This window comes from Macaca fascicularis, chromosome 7 (assembly GCF_037993035.2).
Source record: "Macaca fascicularis isolate 582-1 chromosome 7, T2T-MFA8v1.1".
NCBI lineage: Eukaryota > Metazoa > Chordata > Mammalia > Primates > Cercopithecidae > Macaca > Macaca fascicularis.
In genome coordinates this window covers 54,407,382-54,433,873 of record NC_088381.1, presented here as the reverse complement: position 1 = coordinate 54,433,873, position 26,492 = coordinate 54,407,382, and the positions used below count along the sequence as shown (strand labels likewise).

The following is a 26,492-nucleotide window of genomic DNA, read 5'->3' as shown; positions in this document are numbered from 1 at the left end:
CTGATCTCAGGTGATCCACCCACCTCAGCCTCCCAAAGTGCTGGGATTACAGGCATGAGCCACCGTGCCCGGCCAAAGAAGTCTTTTTAAAGTAGGTAACCTGGCCAGGCGTGGTGGTTCACGGCTGTAATCCCAGCACTTTGGGATCCCGAAACAGGTGGATAGCTTGAGCCCGGGAGTTCGAGACCAGCCTCAGCAACATGGTAAACCCCTGTCTCTACAAAAAAAAAAAAATAGAAAAAAATTAGCCACATGTGGTGGCTCATGCCTGTAGTCCCAGCCACCCAGGAGGCTGAGGTGGGAGGATCACCTGAGCCCAGGAAGTCAGGGCTGAAGTGAGCCATGATCAGGTCATTGCACTATAGTCTGGGCAACAAAGTGAGACCCTGTATTCAAAAAAAAGTAGGTAACCCTTGAGCTTTGCTTTTTGCAAGGGCTACATATAAATACGAGGTCTGTTATGTACCTTTCACTGCATGTTTCTGTCTTTTTTTTAGGCTGGAGTGCAGTGGCATGATCATAGCTCACTGCAGCCTCAGCTGTGCACTACCACATGACTAATTTTTTTGTTTTTGGTAGAGATGGTGGTCTCACTATGTTGCCCAGGCTGGTCTCAAACTCCTGGCTTCTAGTGATCCTCCCACCTTGGCCTCCCAAAGTGCTGGGATTACAGGCAGGAGCCACCATACATGGTTTATGTTTCTGACTTTACTCTCTACCAGCTAAGAAATGCTTGTCTACCTCTTCTCTGTAACTCCTTTGCTCCCTAGAGAAACATTTTTATAGAGGAGGATAACTAATGTTTATTGATGTGCCTGAAACTTTATTTTTGTTATGTAATTTAATCTTCACATCAACTTTATGAGATTAAGATTTTTCTCCATTTGACATATGAGGAAAATGAAGCTCCAAGAAGTAAGCTGACTTGGTTAGGATCACACATCTAGCAAGTAGTGGAAATGAGTTTTTTGTTGTTGTTTTGTTTTGCTTTGCTTTGTTTTGTTTTGCTTTGTTTTGTTTTGTTTTGTTTTTTGAGACAGAGTCTCCCTCTGTTGCCAGGCTGGAGTACAGTGGCGAGATCTTGGCTCACTGCAGCCTCTGCCTCCTGGGTTCAAGCGATTCTCCTGCCTCAGCCTCCCGAGTAGCTGGGACTACAGGCGTGGGCCACCATGCCCGGCTGATTTTTGTATTTTTAGTAGAGATGGGGTGTCACCATGTTGGCCAGATGGTCTCAATCTGCCCGCCTCGGCCTCCCAATGTGCTGTGATTACAGGCATGAGCCACTAGGCCCTGCCAGAGCTGAGTTTTAATCACAAATATTTCTGACTCCGTAGCTGCATTTTGTCCATTGTGCCACTTACCAATTTCTTACATGTAGATTGCTTATTTCAGAAAATCCACTTCTTCAAGACAGCTAAACTCTTGATGTCAAGAATTATTGCCCAGTTACATTCACTCTAACAGAAAGCCATAGGTTTCATCAATATAATAAGTAAAGTGTCGACTTTGAAGTCCAAAAGATTTGGGTTCAGATCCTGGTTCTGCCTCTTAGTAGCTTTGTCAATAATGGCACCCATCTTATGGAACTGTTGTTTGGTTAAAAGAGAACAAAATGTCCCTAATAAGTGTTCATTTCATTCACTACCCACTACCTTCTTCCCTAGGTTACATTACAAGAGCAACGATCTTTGAGCCTCAGTTTCCTCCTTTCAGATGTTTACAGTGGGGGTAGGATCAAGTGAGATAATGCATGTGAAAGGTTTTTGAAAAACACAAAGCCCTGTGTAAACTTAAGGTAGTGTTCTCCATTCCCATAGTCCCTTTTTACTGATTCTATTCACTGGTTCAAAAGCAATTAACATATCTAAATGACTTTTACATGTTAATTTGGCTTAGAAAGACCAGATGGTATCTTAGCAAATTAACGGATATGGTAAACGATTGGCCTTACCTATCAAGACAGAATGTATGTTTGAAACAGACCTTCAGCTAGCTGCCCTCTGCAGTTACAGTATCTACACCAGTTGACTGACTGATGTCACTGGCAGAGTAATCGTGTGCTCCAGCCCACACTTTTTAAATTAAATTGAGGGATAAACTGTAAGGAGGGGATCTGGATTCAAGTTAATACATTACTGATGAGTTTAAAAAGGCATTTTGAGATTCTACATGGCACTTAAGACCTGTTATATAAATTGAGGTTATGGTGCCTTATCTATCTTGGGCCCTTATTGCTGCAAAATCACCAATGCAGGATGAGTACCTGTTTCAGAAAGGGACATTGAACTATCTGTTCTTTCAAAACAATTGAGAAGTAGGGCTTGACTAACTTTATGTGTTATTGCCTTGCAATCTTGTCTCTTTCCCAAATCAGTGGTCTGGTATTGATTTCTTTGCTTATAATGATGTCAAACCAATCTCCGAAGAACAGGTGGCCAGTGGTTATATAGTAGGAGTTGTTGGCAGGTTTGGAAAAGGATATTTTACACTAAATGCTAAATATAAATGTTTCTTTTAAGACCCTGTGGTATTTCCAGAAGTGCCCAATTGATTATACAACCTTAGAGGAATAAACTATTAGGGCTCTGTGAACCCTGCCTTTGCAGAGAAAAGCAAAAGACACCACCAGTTGGCCCACACAAACAACTTTTTTCTGTTTGTCTTATTAAATTCCCTTCCCATACTAAGGGAATTTAGAATAGTCTAATGAGTGTAACTGTCTCTTGAAGAGACTAAAAGTTCTTTAAAATGTTGCAAACAAAAAGCCAGTGGTAGGCCGGGCGTGGTGGCTCACGCCTGTAGTCTCAACCCTTTGGGAGACTGAGGCAGGCAGATCACCTGAGATCAGGAGATGGAGACCAGCCTGGCCAACATGGTGAAACCCCGTCTCTACTAAAAATACAAAAAAAAAAATAGCCAGTCCTTGTCGTGGGCACCTGTAATCCCAGTTACTCGGGAGGCTGAGGCATGAGAATTGCTTGAACCCGGGAGGTGGAGGTTGCAGTAAGCTGAGGCACTGCACTCCAGCCTGGGCAGCAGAGTGGGACAACATCTCAAAAAAAAAAAAAAAAAAAATCAATGGTAGAATTTAGCAATTTGAAAGCCAAAGGATACCACCCCTCCTCCTTAAATACCAAATCCACTGCAGTCATAGAGTACTAACTGTATGTTATTTTAGTTTGCTCCGGTTGCATAACAACACATCATATTCTGTATGGCTTAAACAATAGAAATTTATTTTCCCCATTTCTGGAGGCTAAAAAATTCAAGTTCATGGTTCCAGCTTATTTGCTTTCTGGGGAGGGCTTTCTTCCTGGCTTACAGACAGCCACCTTCTCTTTGTGTCCTCACATGGCAAGGAGGGAGGGAGGGAGGAAGGAAGAGAGTACAAGGGAAAGGCTATGCACTGGTATCTCTTATAAGGACACCAGTTCTATTGTATCAGGGCTCCATGCTTATGACCTAATTTAGCCTTAATTACCTCTTTATGGGTACTCTCTCACATTGGGGGTTAAGGATCCAACATACGAATTGGTGGTGGGGAACACATAATTTAGCCCATAGAACTCTACCTCTAACCCACCCTGCCTCAGAATATCTGTCCTTATAGCATGCAAAACACATCCCAACAGCTCCAGAAGTCTTATTTATGACAGCATCAACTCTAAATTCTAAAGTCCAAAGTCTCATCTAAATATCATCTAAATCAGATATGGGTGAGATCAAGGTATGATTTGTCCTGAGGCTCTCCAGTTGTGAACCTGTGAAACCATAAGTTACATGCTTACAAAATACAACTGTGAACAGGCATAGGATTGACATTCCCATTCCAAGAAGAAGAAATCAGAAGGAAGGAAGGAGTGATAAATCCCAAGCAATTCTGAAACCTGGCAAGTCAAGTTCTATTAAATCTTCAGCCCAAGAATAATCCTCTTTGATTTGATACTGTCCCCTGCAAGCCCACTGGAGTGGCAGCATCACCACCATGGCTCCACATAGCGGCCAATACTGAGGCACTGGTCATGGTTATCCTGGCCTACCAGATCTCAAGAGGCAACTTCACCCTTTGAAACTGAGGATGGATCAGCCTTGCCTACTGGTCCTTTGGTGGGAAAAGCAGCCCTGATGTTTCTGTATCACTTTCAGGATCATTCTTCCCTTTCCTTGAAGAATAGTACATGTTAGCAGCCAAATAGCTCTGTGGGCTAGTCCTGTAGAATCCAAGTTCAGTAGCCTTCCTTTTTTTTGTCCCACTTTTTCCCTTTTAATTCAAACTGGCAATGTCTTTGCTGGTATAATCCCATTCTTATCCCTGACTTGTGTTGAGATGGCTGGTTAAGTCCATAAGTCATACCCATCTTCTCTTTACCAAATAGTTGTTTAGCCACACCCTTGGTATTCTCTTAGAACAAGCTTTCACTTTTTTTTTTTTTTTTTTTCCCCCCGAGATGGAATCTCACTCTGTCACCCAGGCTGGAGTGCAGTGACACAATCTCAGTTCACTGCAACCTCCGCCTCCCGGGTTCAAGTGATTCTCCTGCCTCAGCCTCCCAAGTAGCTGGGATTACAGGCGTCTGCCACTACACCTGCTGATTTTTGTATTTTTAGTAGAGACAGGATTTCACCGTGTTGGCCAGGCTAGTCTCGATCTCCTGACTTCAGATGACCCACCCGCCTCAGCCTCCCGAGTACTGGGATTACAGGCATGAGCCAGCACGCCCAGCCTCACCTTTTTCACAGTATGGATAGACTGCAAATTTTCTAAGTCTTCACATTCTGGTTTCTTTTTGCTCAACAATTCCTTTTTCAATTCATCTCTCTCCTTTCACATTTTACTATAAGCAGTCAGGAGGAACCAAGCCACTCCTTCACTTTGCTTAGAAATCTCAATTTCATCTCTTGCAAGTTTTGTCTTCCACAAAACACAGTCCTGCTAAATTCTTTGCCACTTTATGACAAGGATTGCCTTTCCTCCAGTTTCCAATAATGTTCCTTGTTACTATCAGAGACCTCATCAGAATCGCCCCTAACATCCATATTTCTAGCAACTGTCTGTTCATGGTTTTCTGGGCTTTCTCTCACATGCATCTCAAAACTCTTCTACCCTCTACCCAATTCCAAAGCTGCGTCTACCTTTTAAAGTATTTTTACAACAGCGCACCACTTCTCAGTATCAAAATCTCATCCTGCTCAGGCTGCCATAACAAAATACCATAGACTGAAAAGGATAAATTTATTTTCTCACAGTTATGGAGGCTGGAAGAGAGACAGAGAGAAAGAGAGAGAGAAAAAACACAAGAAGCATGCGCAAGCACACCCCAGTGTCTCTTCTTAAAAGGACACTAATCCTGTCACATCATGGCCCCACTCTTATGATCTCTTTTAACTTAATTACCTCCTTGTTAGCCTTGTCTCCAAAATACAGTAACATTGTAGGCTAGGGCTTCAACATATGAAGAGGTGGGGGAGAGAGACAATTCTGTCCATAGAAGGTGTCATGTTTGTCTTTGTTATAAAGCAAGTGGTTTTAACTCAGGACTTTTCCTGGATTTGAAGGTTTTCATCTTTCATATTTATTCTAATCTTCATTCAACATAATTAGCTTTATTATTTGTGTTGGTCTTAAATGAAAAGGCATCACAGCACTGAATAAAGAGCTTTGGAGTCAGCTGACCTGGGTCCAAGTTCTGAAGATATCACTGTGTATTTTTATGCAAGTCATGCGCCTCTCTTGGTTTTCACATCAGTGTATATTAACTGCCCTACTTACCTCAGATGATTGTTATAGTACATGTGTTTCTATAGTGAAACTGCTTTTATAAACTGTAAAGTACATATAAAATAATGCATTATTGTTATTAACAATAATGGAAAATTGCTGCTCAACATTTTCTAGATCACTCACTATTCTTTCTTAACATTAGGCATTGGCTTGAGCATATTTAGATAGGTTCTGCACTGAGATATTCTTTCTCATTACTTCAGAGATGTAAACATCTTTGTTTTTCCTTAAAATTATGAGAGAAAGCTGCAAACAGCTTCAAGAATTTAAGTACTTCCAAAAATTGGAAACAAACTAGGTACCTTATATTAAGACACCAATATAATAAATTATGGCATGTAAGTCCAATGGAATGTTTGTACCTACTAAAAGTGGTAATTATGAAGACTACATAAAATTATGAAAAACATTTTTTAAATGTCACGTGAAAGTAGTCGAATGCCAATAACATGATCATAACTTTAAGAAAATTGACCTACAAAATGGTAATACTCAAATAATTCCTGTGCTAAGGTAGTAACAGTTATTTTGATTAGTAATAAAATGATGTCATAATGTCTTTTCAATTAAAAAAACAAGAATCAGAGATTTTGGATCATTTGACACGAAGCTTCTTTAAAACAGGTATCCTTAGTTATTCATCTCTGTAGTCCCATTCTCTAGTACCAATTATAAACAGCACCTGTTTAATGCTACTCGGCTTTTGCACACTCTGGTTCCTCTCTCTGGACTGCTCTTCTCCTGGAAGACAGTATAATACAATAAAGCATTTCTGCATTGTGATCTGCTGTGACCTATTTCAGAATCACCTGAGGGATCCTCATTAAAAATGTCATTTCCTTGGCCGTATTCCATACCTACAGAATCAGAATGGCTGGCAGTAAAGCCTTGGAAACTGCATTTGTACTAAGTACCCCAAGTGGTTCCTATGTACAAAATGTGAGGACTGTTAACAAAGTGGCTAAGAATTTAGGCTTTTAAGTCAGACAGACCTGGGTTTAAATCTGTGCTGTAGCTACATATTAGCTGTTACCTTGGCCATTACTTTCCTTTTCTATATCCAGTGTCTTTATCTGTAAAATGGAAAAAATATTTTAGGTCTTCTTAAAACCATTGTAAAAAATCACAGAAGTTAATATGTATACAGTGATATATATACACACACACCCACACACAGTGCTGAGAGCATCACTTGGCACAAAGTTAAGCATTTAGTAAAAGTTGGTTATTCCTTCCTTTTCACATACTTGGAAAGCTCCTATGTGTTCTTAAAGAATCCAGCTCTGAATTTTCTTCTTTAATTTTCTGAGCACATGTTGCACGCTATACCTACTGGATTTCTTAACCATTGCATTATCATGAGACAGTTATATAATTAAACAAGAACATGCTTCCTCTCCCGTCTCCCCACTATTATACCTGACCTTCTACATGGCGGGGACCATGGCTTATTAATTCTTACATCATTAGCATCTATTATAATATCGTGTACATAGTTGGCATTCAATAAATATTTCTTGACCTTTCAAAAAGTGTTTACTGTATAAAACATTGTGATATTTGTTGTAGTTTACAGAAATAAATATGAATAAAAAAAGGCCTTGCCCTCAAGAAGCTTATATTCCAGTGAGAAAGACAAAGGCATAAATAATAGCTCTTAAACAAAACAGATTATAATGAAAGTTCGGAGTGGTATACAGAGATGTAAAGATAAATGAAGATTAATGAATGAAATAAGTTATTAGCACTTCTCTTGGGGCCAATAAGAAAGGGCCTTTTGTATCCACTTTGCTCTTCTTTGTGGTAAATGCAGTACATTGAGAGAATAGTGGAAAATTAGGCTATGGAGAGATTAGAGACCAAATTTAGAGATTTGAGTGACGAACTTAAGAGGTTAGACTTTATTTTGTGTTTTGTGGGAAGCCACTAAGTATTTTTAAACAGAAATAACATAAGATTTTGGATGACAACTATCGTAAGAGAGGTCAGAAGGACTGGAAGCAAGGAAGCCAGTCATTATGCTATTGCCGTAGTCCAGGTAAAATGAGACCTGACATAAGGCAAAGGAAAAGAAGGGGCAGATGGTTAAAGAGCTGAGGGAGGCAGTTGACCATGTCTGGTGAGTATGGGACTAGGGCAGTGATGCTAAAATTTCAAGGTAGAACAACCTCTAAGAGAATGGTGATGCCATTAGTTGAAATATGAATCAGAAAAGCCAGAAAAATGGGTTCTCAATGGGATATGCCCATAGGGCAGCCAAGTTGAGAGAACCCCAGGATCCAGGTAAAAATGTGGGTTTGGTACTCAGAAGAGAGTTCAAGCCTAGAAATGTGGTCATAGACTTGATTTAGTTGAAACTGTGGTACTACATGAGATTGTAATGGAAGAGTCTGCAAAGTGGGAAAAGGCCCACACATCTAAGTGACCCAAAGCAGGAGCAACTGGAAAATCTGTAGCAAAAGGCAGGGCCCTACAGGCCAAAGAGTCCAAGGTTGCAGAGGGCTTGTGCAGAATGAAGACTCAGAAGAAGGCAAGAATTTAATCTCTTATAAGCCTCAAGAAAATGCAATGTTGGTAATAATGGGGGTGAATGCTAGACACAGTTTAAAGCGCGAATAGGAGGAGGAAGCTGTGGAGGCAGTGAGCACAGCCTACTTTTTAAATAAATGTTTTGGTGAAAGAAGAGCCAAATTGATTTCCAAACAATATTTAACTTTCAACTCCCATTTTCCATCTTGTCCATATCTTCTTTTATCCTCTCTTCCCCATTTGGTGAGCCACCACCCAGCAGATTGCATTGTCTGTCTCTGTGGGCTATATATTGGCTGGCCTCCAGCCCTTAACTTAGCCATTCCTGCTCTCCAAGTAAAACTTAACATAAATTTAAGCCTGAACTTAACTTCCCTGCCCTCTAAATAAAATCTAACTTGCTTTTTCCCTTTCAAAGAATCTAGGTAGGCACTGACCAAACACATAATCCTCATATCCTCATAGTAGACTAAAGCCAATTTTAGAAGGGCCTTCACTGTTCTACACAGTGGGAAACTAAGGCCAGCGAGGAACAGTCACTTCTGCATGGGGACACCAGCTTTGTGGCAGGCTCCTAGGTAGAACCTGACTCCTAGGTAGAACCTCTCCTATTATTTCATACCTGAGGCAGTAAACTGACCTTACTGTGTCTCAGTGTTGTTTCTTAATGGAAAAATGACAGCCTTTTGCTTAGAATCAAGATGGACGGTTGACAAAATTATGGCTCAGTATCACTGAGGTATTGTTTTTTTCATTGCACTTATGAGATCATTTTATAAAAAGTACTATCATGTGAGACCACAGAGGAAATGTGGATGTAGTTACTTTGAAGAGGATCCTAAAAATTTCACATAAGCAAAAAGTATAAGTTTCTGAATTATTTTCTTCCAGAATTGGGATAGTAGGTATCTTTAAGGTAGTCCCAGTCTTTGTTCTCAAGGATAGAGCATACAAAACTCAATAAAGATGTACACTTCCCTGTTACGAAAGTGGGGCTGCTTCCTTTCTTCCAGCTATGCCAGAATCTTGTTAAAAGCTTGTAATAATGTAGAGGTGAACTGTGGAGACCAGCATCTTTTACTGCATTTTTGACTCCAGAGTCTCCGTTTATCTCATTTGAGTGGATCCTGACAAAACAAGATACTAAATAAAAAAAGCATTACAGGTAGGAATTTACAACTAGTTCAGACTATATACACAGGCAATTAATTACTGGCTTAGTGGTGAGGAAAAAACTAGAGGGGAGACCACTTCCACTTTCATAATTCAACGTAAATATTTTTAACAGTGAAACTTTACAGAAAGTGATTGATCAGCAGCCAACTACACATACTCATGGCCATCCTAGTTTGGTGTCCATTTCATTTCAGGCTCAGTGCATACAGAAGCACCTGAGTCTCAACTGGGAACTGATTTAGGAAGGAGAGGTTTTGGATGTTTCTGTAAACCTGGAATCAAAATGAGTTGCCTGGTGGGAAAAGGGAGCATGACTTTAATTAATGAGGTGAGAGGATATAGTTGAGAATCACAAGTTGGAATTCAAGTTAATTGAATTCCTAATGTGGGCCCTGAGCTGGTTATAGGACTACTCTGTGCCTCAGTTTCCCTAGTGTGAACATCCTGGGCATCATTCTGACAGCCTAAATTACTGGCTCAGGAACACAAGTTATTTTCATTGGATACACATACTGACTGGGAGAGTGAAAAGCTTTGATGAGTACAACTCACAAATAAAATGGTAAAATCTTACACAGTTGCCTTCTTGAATTTCTCTTCTAGGATCCAAAATCACTTTCTTGGGTATGTGAACATTTTTGCAGCAATTCAGGCTGTAAATTACCTGGCCTGCCTGACAGTTCTCATAGCAGATTCCTACAACATGGGGTCCTGAGTACTTTGGGCCCACACAGCATTTTGTGTATTAAACACTTAATCTATTTTGAATATAGCTGTAACAGCATTGAGTGTATATGGGTCTGAGCTCTGTAGCAGCAAGTATCGCAATACTCCTCCTAGGCAGATCAAGGAATTGAGGTCAATCAGTGATCAGCCTGTATTCTTAGAGTGAGATTATACCAAATACTGGATATCAATTTAGAAGTTGCAGGGTTTCATTCTGCGCTCTCTCCCATTTGCAGTTGTACTTTTGTGTGATGTGACCAAATGGCACAGATGGTGTAATGTGTGTGATCTTTAATGTTTCTCATTTTTGTCCCTCCACAGTTCATTCTCTGTAGCATCCATCTCTTAAGGTTCACTGAGGCACTGTAAAATGCATAGAGTGAGATGGGAATGAGATTCCCTGCTGATAAACTGGAAGTAAGCTGAAGGCATACTGGGCCTGTAATGGAAAAATCAGAGCTAATGTAGAATATTTTTGAAGAGTCTTATATTTTGTAATTATTGCTTTCTTTGGGGCAAAGGAGAGAAAATTGAATTGAATGACAAAGGGCCATGTTGTTTTGTATAGTTTTGTGCAGTACAAAATCAATGAGCCCCCAGGGCAGCCTGGACTCAACAGACAACCCTCACTGATCAGATTTCACTCGTTTGTGTAGTCAAGTCATTCATGAGTGTTTATTATTCAGATTTATCTGCCATTGCCCCCACCCCATCACCTTGCCAACTTGTATCTGTTTCATAAAAGCTGTTCATACATTCTACCTGTTCCAAGTATATAAGCCCTATGGCAGCACTGGATCAGATGTTGCCTTTTCTCAGAATCTTTTACAGACATATGGAATATGTACTACGTGCCTTGCTCTGTGCTAGGCCCTAAAGATACAACTATCCGCTTGTAAGATAGACAAAAAAATGTTGGAGGAGGGAGGAAAGTGGGTAAGGGTTGAAAAACCGTTGGGTACTGTGTTCAGTACCTGGGTGATGGGATCAGTTGTACCTCAAACCTCAGCATCATGAGATATACCCAGGTAACAAACCTGCACATGTACCCCCTGAATCTAAAATAAATGTTGAAAAAAATTATAAAAAACAAAAATTTTTTAAAGATAAATGTGATAACTGCAATAATAGAGATATGTACGAGATATAGAAGTAACACAGAAAGGGGGTTTAGGGTATTTAGCACTTACTCTCTCTGGCAAAAGTAATGCCTGAGAAGGGCTTTAAAAGAAGTAGGAATCCCTCAGGCAAATGAGGGGTGACAAGGAGCCCCAAACTGAGAGAACACCTGGAGGGTAGAGAGGGTGGCTGGCTGCAGATAGCTCAATATAGTAAGAGCAAATGGAACACAGGTGGGAAGTAGGACTGGAAAGGGAGGCAAGGCCAGGACTTTCTCCTATGAGGATAAAGTGGAGCTGCTAGGAAATTTAAATAAGTGGGAAATACCAACTGTTGTTTTTTAATGGCTCTGTAGCCATGTGGAAGGTGTATTTGAGGGGATCACATTAGAGGCAGGGAGACCAGTTGGACAACCAGTTGTGGTTGTCCAGGCAAGTGATGAAGGCAGCAATAGAGATGGAGAAAAGAGGATAATTTGAAAGTTATTTACAAGAAAAATCAGTAAGAGTTGGTAATTAATTAGCCATAGGGAGTGAAGATGCAGGAGAAATCCAAAGTGAATTTGATTTCTCATCCAGGTACAAAGTCATTCATCAAGAGAGGGAGTACTGGGAGAGCAGTGAGTTTGGTGGGAAGAAGAGTTTAGGTTTGGTTATGTTGAGTTTAAGTAATCTATGGATTAGGATATATATGGGAAGAAATCAAGCAGTTCATTGTATAGATGAGCCTAAAGCCCAAAGACAAGTGTCCATTACAAATGTAGATATGGAAGTCAGTACTGTATATGAGATGGTTGAAGCCATGAGCAAGCTTGCCGAAGAGAGTGTGCCAATGAAAAACTAGGATGGAGAGCAGACCCTCCAAACACCAGCACTTGAAGGAACCTTTGGGAAAAAGGGTCAAGTGAAGAAGAATGGGTAACACCATGCCATTCAATGACAGATTAATTCCATGGTCATATTATCCAGTTTTGCAAAGGTCCATCTTTCCCCCAGCCCTCTGACTTAGTTGCCTTAAACAGAGTATCTGTTGTTGAGATTGCATCAAGAGGTATGTCCCCTCACAGGTCCCAGGCTTCGTGGGCATTCTGAAAGGTTCGGTAGTGTTAGACAGCACTATCTTCTCCCCAGCTGTTTTTAATGGGACTTTACAGTCAAAGCCCCTGATGGTCTACTTTTTAGAAGTTAGCTGTCTAGGTTGAAATTATTACAAACATAAATGCTTTTTAATGACAAATTTGCCTCAAAGATGTGCAGGGCAGTTGTCATGAGCAACATGGAAAATGAGCCCCTGAACCAAAATGTATGTTTAGAATTAAACTTTTCAGGTTGTGCATGAGGAACCATTTTCAAGTTCTGTTTCCCTGCTAAGATTGTAAATGTTGGGTTCTTTGACCCGAGTCTGAGAAGGTCTCAGGAGAGGGTAATTTGTCTTTGATTCTAGAAGACAGTATGTTGTTTCCCCTCTCCCCCAGTTTTCCAACAGATGATTTATCAGTGGTTGGAGGGCCCCCACCCCTGTATTTAGGAATCTGGTCAGAATGCTTCAGGGTGCTGTGTCTTACAGATAGGAAGTGCTCAGGAGCCGTGAGATACTTGTTTGAATGCTCAATTGATAATGAATTAATATTTTTCCTTTCCCTTCTCTGTCCTCACTGATCTTTATTAACCCAGACAAGCACCCAGTTTCCCTTCAAGCCTCGGTTTTTGCAACAGTAGGTTATTCATGTTGGTGCATATGTGTATACCAGCTGGCTGGCTGTCCCTTTTGATGTCCCTCTGACCCCTTTGGAGAATAGCTCAAGCAGGCATTTCCTGTGAGCCGGCAAATGGGCGAGGGTTACTGTGCCCAGGATGGGCTTCTCTTCCTGCCTGTGCTCTTCACATGAGGAGTTCCCTTGGCATGCATTTGGTATTGCCACCATCACAGAAGCAAAAACTTATCCAGAAAGAGGCCCTATGGTGTATTTTATAAGAAGATTCAACCTTCAGCAGCCTGGTTTTGTTCTCCTGCTGCAGTTTATAAGTAAATGACTCCTGGATGTTGGTATTGCAGCTCCCTCTAGTGTCACTGTGGCTCAGTCTCTCATAGCATTTTTCTTTCCTTTCAGAAAATACAGACAGCACAGAATCTGCCAAATTCACATTTTAAGTAGATTTTCCCAAACATAGCCAAGACAAATATGAGGTGATTTTTCTCCTATTAGAAAAGGGAATGTTAAATGAAGATGGGGGACCATTCCAGTTCTAGTTTATTTTTATTCCTATTTTTAAATTTTGGGGGTCCTAGGAGGAGTCCTGAAGTAATCATTTATAGATTAAAGAGTAGCTGGCGTGAACAAGTAGAATCTTTCTTGAGATTCCTCCTGTTCATGCCAGCTACTCTTTATAAAGAAGGAATGTGAATTCTTTTCAAGAAAGATAAATGAGAGCCAAGAAGAAGTTACTTTAATCCATGATATAGAAAATACTGGTAAGGGCAGAAGGAAAAAATTTGGCAGAAAGAACCCTATCCATTTGTTCTGAAAAAAATGGCTTGTTTTCTGAAATAACTTTTGAACTAGAAATTTATTATCTGAAGTCAGGTCATTTTGAGTTGTTTTTGTTTTTTTTTTAACTAAAGGAGTTATTAATATTTGAAAAATGGCCACAATGTGGTACCTAGAATAATATAATACTCCTACCTAAATTAACATCATTGCAGGCTCCATAATAAAGATTGATGACATACCCATCAAGGACAGTCCTATTATGGAAATCTCCATTGGTCTGTGTTTGGGTTGTAACTGTTTTCAGGGTTATGAACCAACTGAAATCACTCTTTTTCCCTCCTCTTTTACACTCTAGTCTTCTCCCTTTTGCCTTTGCTCTTAAAGCTAGAGTGACTCGTTATTCTTCAACCTGTCTATGTATTATAAAATGAAGAGATAAGAAAGTGCTGCCCACTCAGGTTGGCTATCTAGGGAGACCATTTTCCTTTAGAGCATCCAAAATAGTGGAACAATTTATCATTTCTTCTTCGTAAATCACTTTGATCCTTTATCTCAAGTAGATCTGTGAAGCTAAACATAAATTCTTGTTGTAGTATCCACACTCTTATCTACTCACAAAGCTCTGGAAGACCTTATAAAAATGTATGTGTCTGTGTGAATGTCTAGATATAATTAGAATATCACAATTCAAATACAAGTCACAATTAGAATACCTTCTCTGCTTCTAATGTTAAACTACAAGGTGACAAATTGTTTTTCAGCCTGACTTGACATAGTTAAATCTAGACTTGGCCAAACAATTCTCTCTTGTAGCTTTAGGTTGCCCTCTCTTGGTTTCTAACATACTGCTGGTGTTAACTTGTTTGTCAAGGCTAACCCTGGCTTGGAGTTACTGAATGTTAGCAGTTTCTTTTTGCCTGTCCTCTATCAAACCTGTGATCAGAGAGCCTCACTGCTATGGCAGGTGGCTGTCAGGACTCAAAATAAAGATCTATTTTTCTGTTTTGCTCATTGTTTCAAAAAATTAGGATTCTCTAAGATTGCTTTAGTTTGACATTTGCAAGTTGTTAACTGTTTTAGTCATTATCGGTGTTACATTTGTACAACTTTGTAGTTTACAGGTGTACTGTATATGCTTGATCCCAATTAATCCTCACAACTGCCCTGTGAAGTAGATTTCAATGTTCTTTATATTGTCCCCTTTAATAGGGAGACTGAGACCCAGAGAAATTAGTGAAATGCCCAAGGTTATACAGCTAGTAGCAAAACTAAATCCCAGGCCTCCCAAGCCCTTGGAGAGTGTCCTTTTTTACAATGTAACAGCTAGAGTTTAACCATCCAATCTGATCCAGCTAAATTTGGATGTATTTGATAGCATTTTCAAAGATTGAAGAGTTGAGGCCGGGCGCGGTGGCTCAAGCCTGTAATCCTAGCACTTTGGGAGGCCGAGACGGGCGGATCATGAGGTCAGGAGATCGAGACCATCCTGGCTAACACGGTGAAACCCCGTCTCTACTAAAAATACAAAAAATTAGCCGGGCGAGGTGGCGGGCGCCTGTAGTCCCAGCTACACGGGAGGCTGAGGCAGGAGAATGGCGTAAACCCGGGAGGTGGAGCTTGCAGTGAGCTGAGATCCGGCCACTGCACTCCAGCCTGGGCGACAGAGCGAGACTCCGTCTCAACAAAAAAAAAAAAAAAAAGATTGAAGAGTTGAGACCCTTGAACTTTCATTCCAGAAGACGATGTAATATTCGGCAAACTTAACTGGCAATGGGGTTCATGGTGCCATGTGCTGGATCCAACTCCTGTGCAACTAAACAATGACTAGTATAGAATTTTTAAATACCTGGTAACACTTAAATGTGAAATATTGCCAACAGTGCAGTTATAAAAATAACAAATGTTATGATTGATGAGCATATAGGATTATATATTATACTGCATATACTAAGACTTCGAGAGCTTTCCAGAGATAATATTTTCTGAAAGATATATGTTTGAACTTGAACTCAGGCTGGGGACGTCTGTTCAAGACCAGAAGTTTGCTTAAAACAGAAATACTTTGTATATCCTCAAACTGAATTAGATAGAGTAGAAGACTTGAAGGAAATTGTGCTCAGGTATAGATTGATTGATTGATTGATTGATTTCCATGGCACTGGTCACTGACATCAAACCTCTTTAACTGTAATAAATATGATAAACTAGAGAATAAGAGAGAGAGAGAGAGAGAGAGAGAGATGCTTTTTTCCCTTGAGACTCCCTTGCCTTTGATTTTTTTTTGTTTTTGTTTTTTTAATGTATTTGAATGGAAATCAGAATGTGCTGCTTCTCAGAACTGGGGACCCATCTGAATCCTCCTAAGAATGTATACATTTTTCTTTTTAAATAAAAATTACTAAAAATTGCTTTTTTAAAATTTGCTTTTCTGTATTATTGTAATAAACACGCAGTGTAAACACTACAGAGAGTGCATGTTGCTGGAAGCCTTTGATATTTGTAATATGTGGCAGTGTGCCCCTGCTGAGGAGGGACAGCAGAGAATGACCCTCAGTTAACAGGGCTGTGGAGCGGACTCCAGGCCAGACTATTATGATCCATGAACTAGTATTAGAGACTTGAGTCTTCCACTGTCAGCCTCTCTATAGCATGAGGATAGCCCATTTGGGGGTGGTTTTACTTTTTGGTTTGATAACCCCTTAGAGTAGAAATACAATCATCACAGTATATAGAACTCTTGGCTAACTTTTTTTGATCAAAAAATTCTTCCTTGATCCATAACCACTTAATAAAGTTCTTTAGGAAAGGTCTTATTGCCTCAATAGCGGGTGTTAAATGAGGCCTGTTAAGAGAAAGCATAAAACTCAGACAACCGCCATTGAAATGATGGTTTTGTTCTGACTAGGTCAGACCAGTGACTCTCTCAACCCTACCAGTGATCCATGAGTGCCAGTGTTGTGACCATCACAATGACATTCACTGAAAAGTTAGGAAAACCCACAGTTTACCTGGCCAATGTTATATCCCTCTCCTAACCTGTGAGATGTTGACACAAAGGGTGATGGGTGATGAAATAAGGTATTCTGGTCTCCATTATGAGTCTGTTGGCCCGCTCTATCAGTCTGGGCTACAAACCTCTACAGAAGTAAGTGAAAAATTATTTCATTGTTGTTCTGATGAGGTGCAAGGTTATAGTGGAAAGAGCAGGCTTTGGCATTACACAAACTTAGGTTTGCAAACATAACCCTGGGCTTTTTTTCTTTTTTAAATTCTTAGATCCTTAATCTACTTTGAAAGGTTAATGTGAGGACTAAAAATGGTACACAGAAAGTGCTCACCACAGCCTGGAATGTGTAGACAACCATGAGAAACGGTTACCACCATTATTATTGTCACTTAACATGGGGCAAGCCTTGCTAACAACTTTACTATATGATCGTTTGTCCCTAACCAGTCACCTTCTAGTTAATCCTCCTGATACATCATAAACATGGTTATGAGAGTGTGAGTTTTAAATTGTTTTATTATCTTTCAGATCTGTAAGAGCAAAGCTAAAGAATCTCAACAGTATTATCACAGCTTGGCTGTCCGGCAGAGTCTGGCTGTCCATTTTAACATTCAGCAGGACTGTGGTCATTTCCTTGCTGAAGTCCCTAACCGTCTGCTTCCCTGGGAGGATCCTGATGACCCTGAAAAGGAAGAGGATGACATGGAAGAGACTGAAGAAGAAGCCAAAGGAGAAACGGATGGGAAAAACCCAAAGCCCTGTTCTGAAGCAGCATCATCCCAGAAAGACAGCCAGGGAGTCATGAGCAAGAAGCAGAGGAGCCATGTTGTAGTCATCACCAGGGAAGTTCCATGTCTCACTGTGGCTGATTTTGTGCGAGACTCTCTAGCCCAGCATGGGAAAAGCCCTGATTTGTATGAGAGGCAGGTGTGTCTGCTGCTCTTACAGCTATGCTCTGGTCTTGAGCACCTCAAACCCTACCATGTCACTCACTGCGATCTACGCCTAGAGAACCTGCTACTTGTCCACTACCAGCCTGGGGGCACTGCCCAAGGCTTTGGGCCTGCGGAGCCCAGCCCCACCTCATCTTATCCCACTAGGCTTATAGTGAGCAACTTCTCTCAGGCCAAACAGAAGAGCCATCTGGTGGACCCCGAGATCCTCCGGGACCAGTCTCGCCTTGCCCCAGAGATCATAACAGCTACCCAGTATAAAAAGTGTGATGAGTTCCAGACAGGCATCCTTATCTATGAGATGCTGCACCTACCCAACCCCTTTGATGAGAACCCAGAGTTGAAGGAGAGGGAATACACACGAGCAGACCTGCCTCGCATCCCGCTCCGCTCCCCCTACTCCCGGGGTCTGCAGCAGCTGGCCAGCTGCCTCCTGAATCCCAACCCTTCTGAGCGGATCCTCATTTCAGACGCCAAAGGCATCCTCCAGTGTCTGCTCTGGGGCCCCCGCGAAGATCTCTTCCAGACTTTCACCGCCTGCCCTAGCCTAGTGCAGAGGAACACCCTGCTCCAAAACTGGCTAGACATCAAGCGAACACTGCTCATGATCAAGTTTGCTGAGAAGTCCCTGGACAGGGAAGGTGGGATCAGCCTTGAGGACTGGCTTTGTGCTCAGTATTTGGCTTTTGCCACTACAGACTCCCTCAGTTGTATTGTGAAAATTCTACAGCACCGTTAATGTGTACCTGGATGCTGCTTTTACCACATCTTCACCTTCTTCATGTCACCCATGCACTTCCCCTTCCTAGTGCTCACTCCAAATTCAAGGAAAGAAGAAAGACAAACCTCTATCCCTGTCCATGAACAAGTAGGTCCATTCAGAAAGGTTATCCACTGCCCCAAATTGAATGAGAAGCTGAGTCTGTCTTAACTTTACAGAAATTCAGCTGCACAAACTTGCGGTTGCCTTCCTTTGAAACACCTTCTATCCTAATAGAAGAAAATGCAGGTAAAAATGAAAATCCATATTCTTGAAGGGACAGCTTCTTTGGTATGAACTCAGTGAGCCAGTGAGCTGTGTCCATTTCTTCTATAATTCTGGATATCACCTATCTTTTTAGCACCGAGTATTTATTCTCACTAGCAGTAGACAGACTTAACCAGTCTCTACCATGACCCAGTAGACTCTGACAACAGACTCTTCCTTTAAGGTGTCAACAACTGACTTACTAGGCAGAACTGCCATCTTTAGCATCAGCCCAGTTTTGGTTACCAGGGACTATATCCTTTGTTCCAGGAGAGAGTAGAAAGAAAAGGAGAGATCCCATCCTTGGGTCATCAACCCATTTTCATTGCCATTATCTGTAAGTATGTGCACTGCATGGAGGACAGCCCTAATAGTCTCCCCTCTGCTGCCACTGCCTGATTCTCTACTCTGTCCCCACTTGCCAGTGATGTTTGGATTTATCAGCCACTTGTGGCCCATTACAGAGCTGACCCAAGGTGGTGTCACCAATGCCTCAGCAGGGTGGAGTGCAGTTCAGAGCTTATAAATAGCTGGCAGGGCATGAGGAGATGATTTTCTTGCATGTGCAATTCTCTAGGGGCCATCAGGGAACAGAGTTTAAAGTACCCTTTGATTACTGTCAGAACTGTCAGCATTTGCAGTTTTCCCCTGAGCAGTAATTGGCCAGCTCCCTTCTATCAGTAGCCAGTGTTAACTAGTTTAGCAAATGCTGTAAACAATTGCCCTGAATGAAATAGCTGTCGGTGGAGCTCTAAGATCTTACAGGGCACAGTGAGGTGGGCTGTTGGGATGGCCGTAGGCAGGGGAGGGGAAGAAGGCCACTGATGAGACTGCTGACCTCCTCAGAATGTTGACCTCTTTTAGAGAGACTGCCTCCCAGTGTAAGTGGCTCATTGTTCCTTCTGACTCTCTCTAAAATGGCTCTGGAGGACAGCTCACGAGAATTCTGATTGCTGAGGTGGGTGATTGAGAGCTGTTCACCATGTGTGCAGCCTGTGCTCCCCTCCTATGGATATATGTGCAATTTTTGTATGTATTTTTTTAGCTGTATATTACAGTGTTTATGTTGCAACTTCACCTGAAGCGAGTCTACAGAAACCTTCCCCCTTCTTCCCTTGGCACATATTTGCGCTAAGAGATGAGCGTTCCTTCCACTGGGGTGTGTGTGTATGTGTGTGTGTGTGTGTGTGTGTGTGTGTGTATACACATGTGTACCTGTGCTTGTTTTATTCAAAACTGTGAGTATGTGTTTACTTTGACCTTGAAATCCCAAGAGTCACTCGAACAATGTGTGTGTACACTTGTGTGCCCATGTGTGCGTGCACACGCATGCTGGAAGTAGAGGCCACGCCTCTAGAGAAGCAACCTGTGGCAGGGTTGACAGACATGTTCTCTGTGCCTAGTGAGTGAGTGAGCCCTGAGGCCCCTCATCTACCAGTGCAGAGTTTCCTTAAAGCCAAGACTGATTGTGCAGTATTACTTACATAGCACATTAGTGGCCTTGGAAATTTCTAAACTTTTAACATTTTTAACAGCCTTTCATGTGATTCATGTATATGAAAGAGGATCAGGAAAGGAGAATAATGTATTTTATTGTGCTCTTATTATTTTTTTAAGTGATTGGAATATGTGAGGCTCTATATGGAGAATGTCCTTATCACCTGGCCAGCAATATAGGATTCACAGGGAGGAAGGCTGGTTAGCCCACAAAGAGTCTTGCCTCCTCTAGCCAGAGTGCAGGGCTCTGCTCCTAGGAATGGCCATGGAGTGGGCATGCTGCTGCAGGCCAGCAGTCCGCTCTTGGTATCCTCTGGCACAGCCGCTCCTTGCCTTGAAGGTTGGTGTTTGGTTCATCTTAGCATAGACCATGTGCACATAACTCCTTGCCTGATTATGCACTGAAGTGGCAGCACACAGACCACTGACCATGTCAGCCAGCATATTCCCTTAACCTCCCCCACCTCCCACCTTGCAATGGCTTGCATATTGAGATATACCTTCTCAATGTCACGTTCGTGGTGCCTTGCCCATGTAAATTTGAATGTTGACTGTTTAATAAGGTTACATATTTAATGCAGAATGTTCCCTGGTCCCTCTATTTGTTATGTCTCTACATATCTTTTTTGTTCTTTCTTTCTTGCTCTTTTTCTGTTATGATTTGGATCCAGTCTTTACTTTAACTCTATGGTATAATAAGCATGGACACCTCCACTACCATTATCTTACAGCACTGGTAAACCAAGCACCTCTTCACATCAGATGTTTTTAGTACTGTTTTTATGTTCAGATTTGTTAAGGGCAAAAGATGAATACAAACTAGCCAGAGAAAAGCCTCAGGCTTCCCAGAGACAGGTGGCTAGATTAATTTTTCTCTGGGTGATGGCCAAAGAATGTGAGGTAGAGAGGGAAGGGGGTGTTACAGGTTAGAGCAGAATAGAGAAAGAAACTATATTTCTAGGCAAAAAGTACTACATGAGTTGGTCTTCAGAATATTTTTCCAAAAAAATGAAATTCAGTCAGTTTAACATCACAAATATTTTTCGTTTTAATTGTGGTAGGAACTTTGAATTTGTTCATCAACTGGAAAGAATTCCTACCCTCTGTAGACACATATACACACACACATTTTATATATATACATATATATATGTTTGAATTGTGACTAGTATAGCACTTTACGTTTTCTCAAGTAACACGAAGTTATTGCCTTCAATATTGATTGGAAATTGTTTTCTATTGAAGTCTATACTATAGAGTTTTCCATTTATATTGAGAGTTTGAACAATTAAGCTCCTGTTGGAACTTTTCCTTAAGCCACATGAGCATGAACAATCTCTGTGACACTTGGGTGCTAGAGAAACACAACAGTGGCTAAAGTAGCCAAGAGCAAGACTGAATGTATAGCAGAGTGCCTTGTTAGAGTGGTAACCTAGTCTTGGAAGCGATTCAGTGGATGTTTCACAAAGAGGACTAGAACTTCAAGAAGCCTCCTGTGCTGGCTGAGGTGAGCCCTTTTGGTATATGTACGCTACTGGGATGCCTAGAAGCCAATTCGTGAAGAATAACAGCAGGATGAGAAAAAGAGTAACTGTAACCTGTGGAACGACAACATAAGAATCACCAACCCCTAGGCTGAGCTAGAACTGGAAGCCAGGAATATGGCAATGAGTTTCAAGATTTGCCCTCAGAAGATGAACTGGGTGAGGTATGGGTTGGGGTGAGGGCACAAGCACTCATCCTATCTACCCTGCTGCTGTTGAGGAGCTAGAAGTAAAACATATTGGTTAGGATTTTAACAGTTGGAATAGCCTCCCATTGTCAGATTAAGGGGGGGGTCAATTTTGCTTCCAAACTCAGAATAAGTTTGTAAACGTGGGAAAGTCTAAGCCAAGAGAGCTAAAGCTCTAGAAATACTCATGATATTTCTGGGAGTAAAACTACCGAAAATTATATCTTAAAAGTTTCTAGTAGTGTAAAGTTCCCAGGCCAGGCGCAATGGCTCACGCCTGTAATCCAGCACTTTAGGAGGCCGAGGTGGGCGGATCACCTGAGGTCAGGAGATCAAGACCAGCCTGGCCAACATGGTGAAACCCCGTCTCTACTAAAAATGCAAAAATTAGCTGGGCGTGATGGCTCGTGCCTGTAATCTCAGCTACTCGGGAGGCTGAGGCAAGAGAATCGCTTGAACCCAGGAGGTGGAGGTTGCAGTGAGCCGAGATTGCGCCATCACACTCCAGCCTGGGAGACAAGAGTGAGAGTTCATCTCAAAAAAAAAAAAAGATTTCCAGGAAAGATCTTTGGGTCCTACTAAGCTTCTCAATTTTGAGTTACGAATACTTTGGTTCTGGGAAGTAACCTGACATTTGGTTTTGCTGGAATTAGGGTTTTCACTAGATTTCGCTGTAATTAGGATTTTCTCCTAGATTTTACCAGCAGTGATCTGAAAAAGTACAGGCTAGTCCCAGAAATAGAGATGGATTTAGGATACTACACTATATTTCAAATGATTCTAGATGTGTAAATATAGTATGAACATTCTTGGAGAGGGGTAAGAAAAACTGGACTTCCTGGGCCAACCCTGGCATGTTTTTCTTTCCCGTCACTAGTTAATAGGGATTGAAAATTCTGCTCCAGGCTAATGAGTGAACAGGATGGCTGCCCACAAAACCAGGTTATTAGTTTTACCTCATTGAAGCTCATATTCTCAAAGGCCCAAAGCGCTGTGCCGAGACAAATCCAAGTGCTGCTCCTGCCGAAGTGCGCACTGAAGTCCAGCTGTCCGTGCTTACAACAGTGCCAAAAGTGGGGATTCCATGGACCAAAAACGCTGCCGTAAGGGAGGCCAGAAGAGTTGTAGTGCAAGATCCTGGGAGAGATTATACCAAAGAAATCAAGCCTTTTTATCCGATGCTTCTAAGATGATGAGCGTGAGCTGTGACAGATGGCGTGGGAGGGGAGTTCACATACATTCCATGTCAAGGCATTTAGCTGATAAATCCATCCTCAGAAAAGCACCTTTTTAAAAAGTCCATTTTGTGTATTAGAAGAAGATGATGATGATGATGATAATGAAAGCCCTGGCAGATACGAAGTTCCTCAGTATTTCAGGAGAAGGAATTCTTCCATCTCCCCTTGACATGACTGTGGCTATTATCCAAACCTCAGCTTGAGAACATCATATCAATATAATACTGAGAACGGAGGATTTTTTTTAAGGGATATGGTAGTTAATAGGTTTGTTTAAAGAACTCTTGGGAAACTTCTTAACAAATTGTAATTGTTTTTATAAACCTTCCTACAGAGTTGTTTACCATTCATCATCACCATCATTTAATATCTATAAGTGCCCAGAATGTACAAGGTGCTATACAGCTGTTAAACACCCCTTCCCTGCAACTGTTTAAAATTAGAATAGATTTTTGCATCACCCATTGCTAGAAGCTTTCCCCACCTAGGTGGGCTGCGAGGGCCTGCATTCCCAACATCCCATTACATGTTTCCCACTCCAGAAAGTCTCCAGGTTTATTCCAGCTTTTTATCTTGATGTGTCCCATCCACCCCCATGGTTTGGTTGGTTTTGTTTTGTTTGTTTTTTTAATCAAGAAAGTTTCAGGGAATCAAAAGAGGTCAGAAATTTTTTAACCTAGCAGAAGTACAGAGTCATATATTTTGCTACGAATATTGTTGTAGTACAGAAAACCCACTTTGCCTGTTAGTGTGTGGATAGTATGTGTGTGTCCGCACTCGTGATAACTTGAATGTTGAACCAGACATAGGGTTCGTTTTTGAAAGGTTAAACCACACCGCTTCAGGAACTTGCTCCAAATACTACTTGGTTATCCCTTCCTTTACCAGTTAGAGCTAAAGAGTGTGATGTGTGAACACACTGGGTTGGGATTTTCTGTCGAGGATATGCAGGGCATTTTGGCATGAGGCAAATACAGAAGCAAGATTTCATCCTACTTAGTGATTTGAATCATGACAGTCCTCATTCCAATCTCTCTTTAATTCTCTCTGGCCCTGCCCACACTCTATATTTGAAAATCTTGTTTTTGCTCTTTCCAGAGCTTCACCCCTCTACTTACATATTGTAAAGTTGTATAAATCTATCATTGAAAGGTCCCCTCTGCCACCAGTGGCGCCACCCTTTGGTTTGCTGTGGTACTTTGCTGTGTACTCTGTGGCATCATGTTACTGTGTAAATAAATTCATTTTAATACACACTAAAAAACAGACAAATGCTTGTCCTTTCGGCGACTCTTCCACACTGACATGCTGAGGAGGGTTTGGTTGCAGACATGGTTATGTCTTGTCCCCCCAGGGTAGGTGCCCTGTCCATAATGCAGGAAATGATGGCTTTCAGCCACTGTGCCTTCTGCACTCTGGGTCCTCATCCCTTGCTGACGTGGATTATATTTCTCTTTATTCCTTGTCTAATCTGAGGAAATCAGGCCCCAAAGAGAAAGCAAAGGCATTCTGCTTTTCCCAGACCTCAGGAGGCTGCAGGTTTGCTGTGTGAGATCGCCCCCTGGTGAGCAGTCACCTGCAGGTTTCCTGGGTTTGTACTGCATGTTGAGAGGCTTGGTTAGATGGCTCTGGCTGACCCTCTCCGTGGAAATCAGAGCTGTTCAGGTAATGTGAGCGGGGGCAGGGCATCATCTGCAAGATTCACATGCCTTTGACACACAGTGATACACAGGGGCCTCACAAAGGCAGACAAGCTAATGTGTGGACACTTCAGCAGCACAGAGGAGGCTGCCTGGCTTAAGCAGGAAGAGTCAGCAGTGGTAGCAACAACTGCCGCATTATTAGAGGAGAATAGATGAAAAGGCAAACATGTAGATTCTAAATTTAGAGCAGATTTTAGAGCACCAAACCCTTTACAGTGGACACTGTCTTTTCCACTAGCAAGCACTCTGGAATTTGCAGATGCTGTTTTTAAGGCATATCCCAGAAGAGTGGCTGCCAGACTTGAGGTTTATGTTGCTGAGGAGCAACATAACAGAACCCATGTTGGTGTGGACCCAGAAGCTCCCTGTGTGTTGCCTGGGCCCAGGAGGAAGGGTCAACGGCAAGACTGACTAGACAATCCCCAGGGACACAGGCCCTGCCTGCTGCAGCTGTGTAGCCTGCTTGCTGGAGAAGAGCCTAGGGAACTTCCCTTCTAGTTGTCAGCTCAACACACTGGCTTCTGGGGGAAAGGAAGCAAAGAAAAAAGTAGGCAGTTGGGGTTGGGAGGTCACATAAACAGAACGCCCCAGGACCAGGCTGCTGTGTGAAACTCTGCTGGCCTGAGTGGTCACCTTGTGTGCCAGGCCAGATCTCACTAACGCAGGACTCCATAACAATTGCTTTACTACTGACTGAGTGATTACATTAAATATTAAAAGCTAAAGGGGCCAGTGCCCTTATACAAAGGCTGAAATGTAACAAAAGCCCCACTGGGAGTTTTGCCTAGACCTTTCCTGGGCCTTGAAGCATGACAAAATAACAAAGGAATTCTTAACAGGACCTGTTTAGGATTAAACAAGTTTATTGGGGGTCTGAAGGAACTCCCCACACCTCCGTGATTTAGCAGGAGACAAGATAAGGGTAATCACCCCAGCACTTGGACCCATTTAGATTAAGTAAACTTACCGAGGCTCCAGAGGAAGGTCTTCAAAACTCAGACCTGGCCGGGCGCGGTGGCTCAAGCCTGTAATCCCAGCACTTTGGGAGGCCGAGACGGGCGGATCACAAGGTCAGGAGATCGAGACCATCCTGGCTAACATGGTGAAACGCCGTCTCTACTAAAAATACAAAAAACTAGGCGGGCGAGGTGGCGGGCGCCTGTAGTCCCAGCTACGTGGGAGGCCGAGGCAGGAGAATGGCGTGAATCTGGGAGGCGGAGCTTGCAGTGAGCTGAGATCCGGCCACTGCACTCCAGCCTGGGCGACAAAGCGAGACTCCGTCTCAAAAAAAAAAAAAAAAAAAAAAAAAAAAGACTCAGACCTTAGTTATACACGAAAAGAAGTTGGCTGGGTGTGGTGGCTCACACCTGTAATCCCAGCACTTTGGGAGGCCAAGGCGGGGGAATCACGAGGTCAGAGACGGAGACCATCCTGGCTAACACGGTGGAACGCCGTCTCTACTAAAAATACAAAAAATTAACTGGGCGTGTTGGCAGGCACCTGTAGTCCCAG

The 26,492-nt window shown here is 42.0% G+C and overlaps 1 protein-coding gene across 18 annotated transcripts in view; it reads left to right on the top strand.

Annotated features, from left to right (window-relative positions):
- The window catches only part of PEAK1 (pseudopodium enriched atypical kinase 1), a 306,616-nt gene extending 282,075 nt beyond the window's left edge, over positions 1–24,541 (top strand). For 17 of the 18 annotated variants that reach the window (XM_015453143.4, XM_065548242.2, XM_005560183.5 and 14 more), the window contains one exon: positions 17,359–24,541. In XM_015453143.4, coding sequence (XP_015308629.3) covers positions 17,359–18,522 — 1,164 coding nt within the window. In that variant the 3' untranslated portion in view covers positions 18,523–24,541. The remainder of the gene's footprint in view (positions 1–17,358) is intronic. The other variant, XR_012415230.1, reaches the window with a different exon arrangement.
- The last annotated feature ends 1,951 nt before the right edge of the window (positions 24,542–26,492 follow it).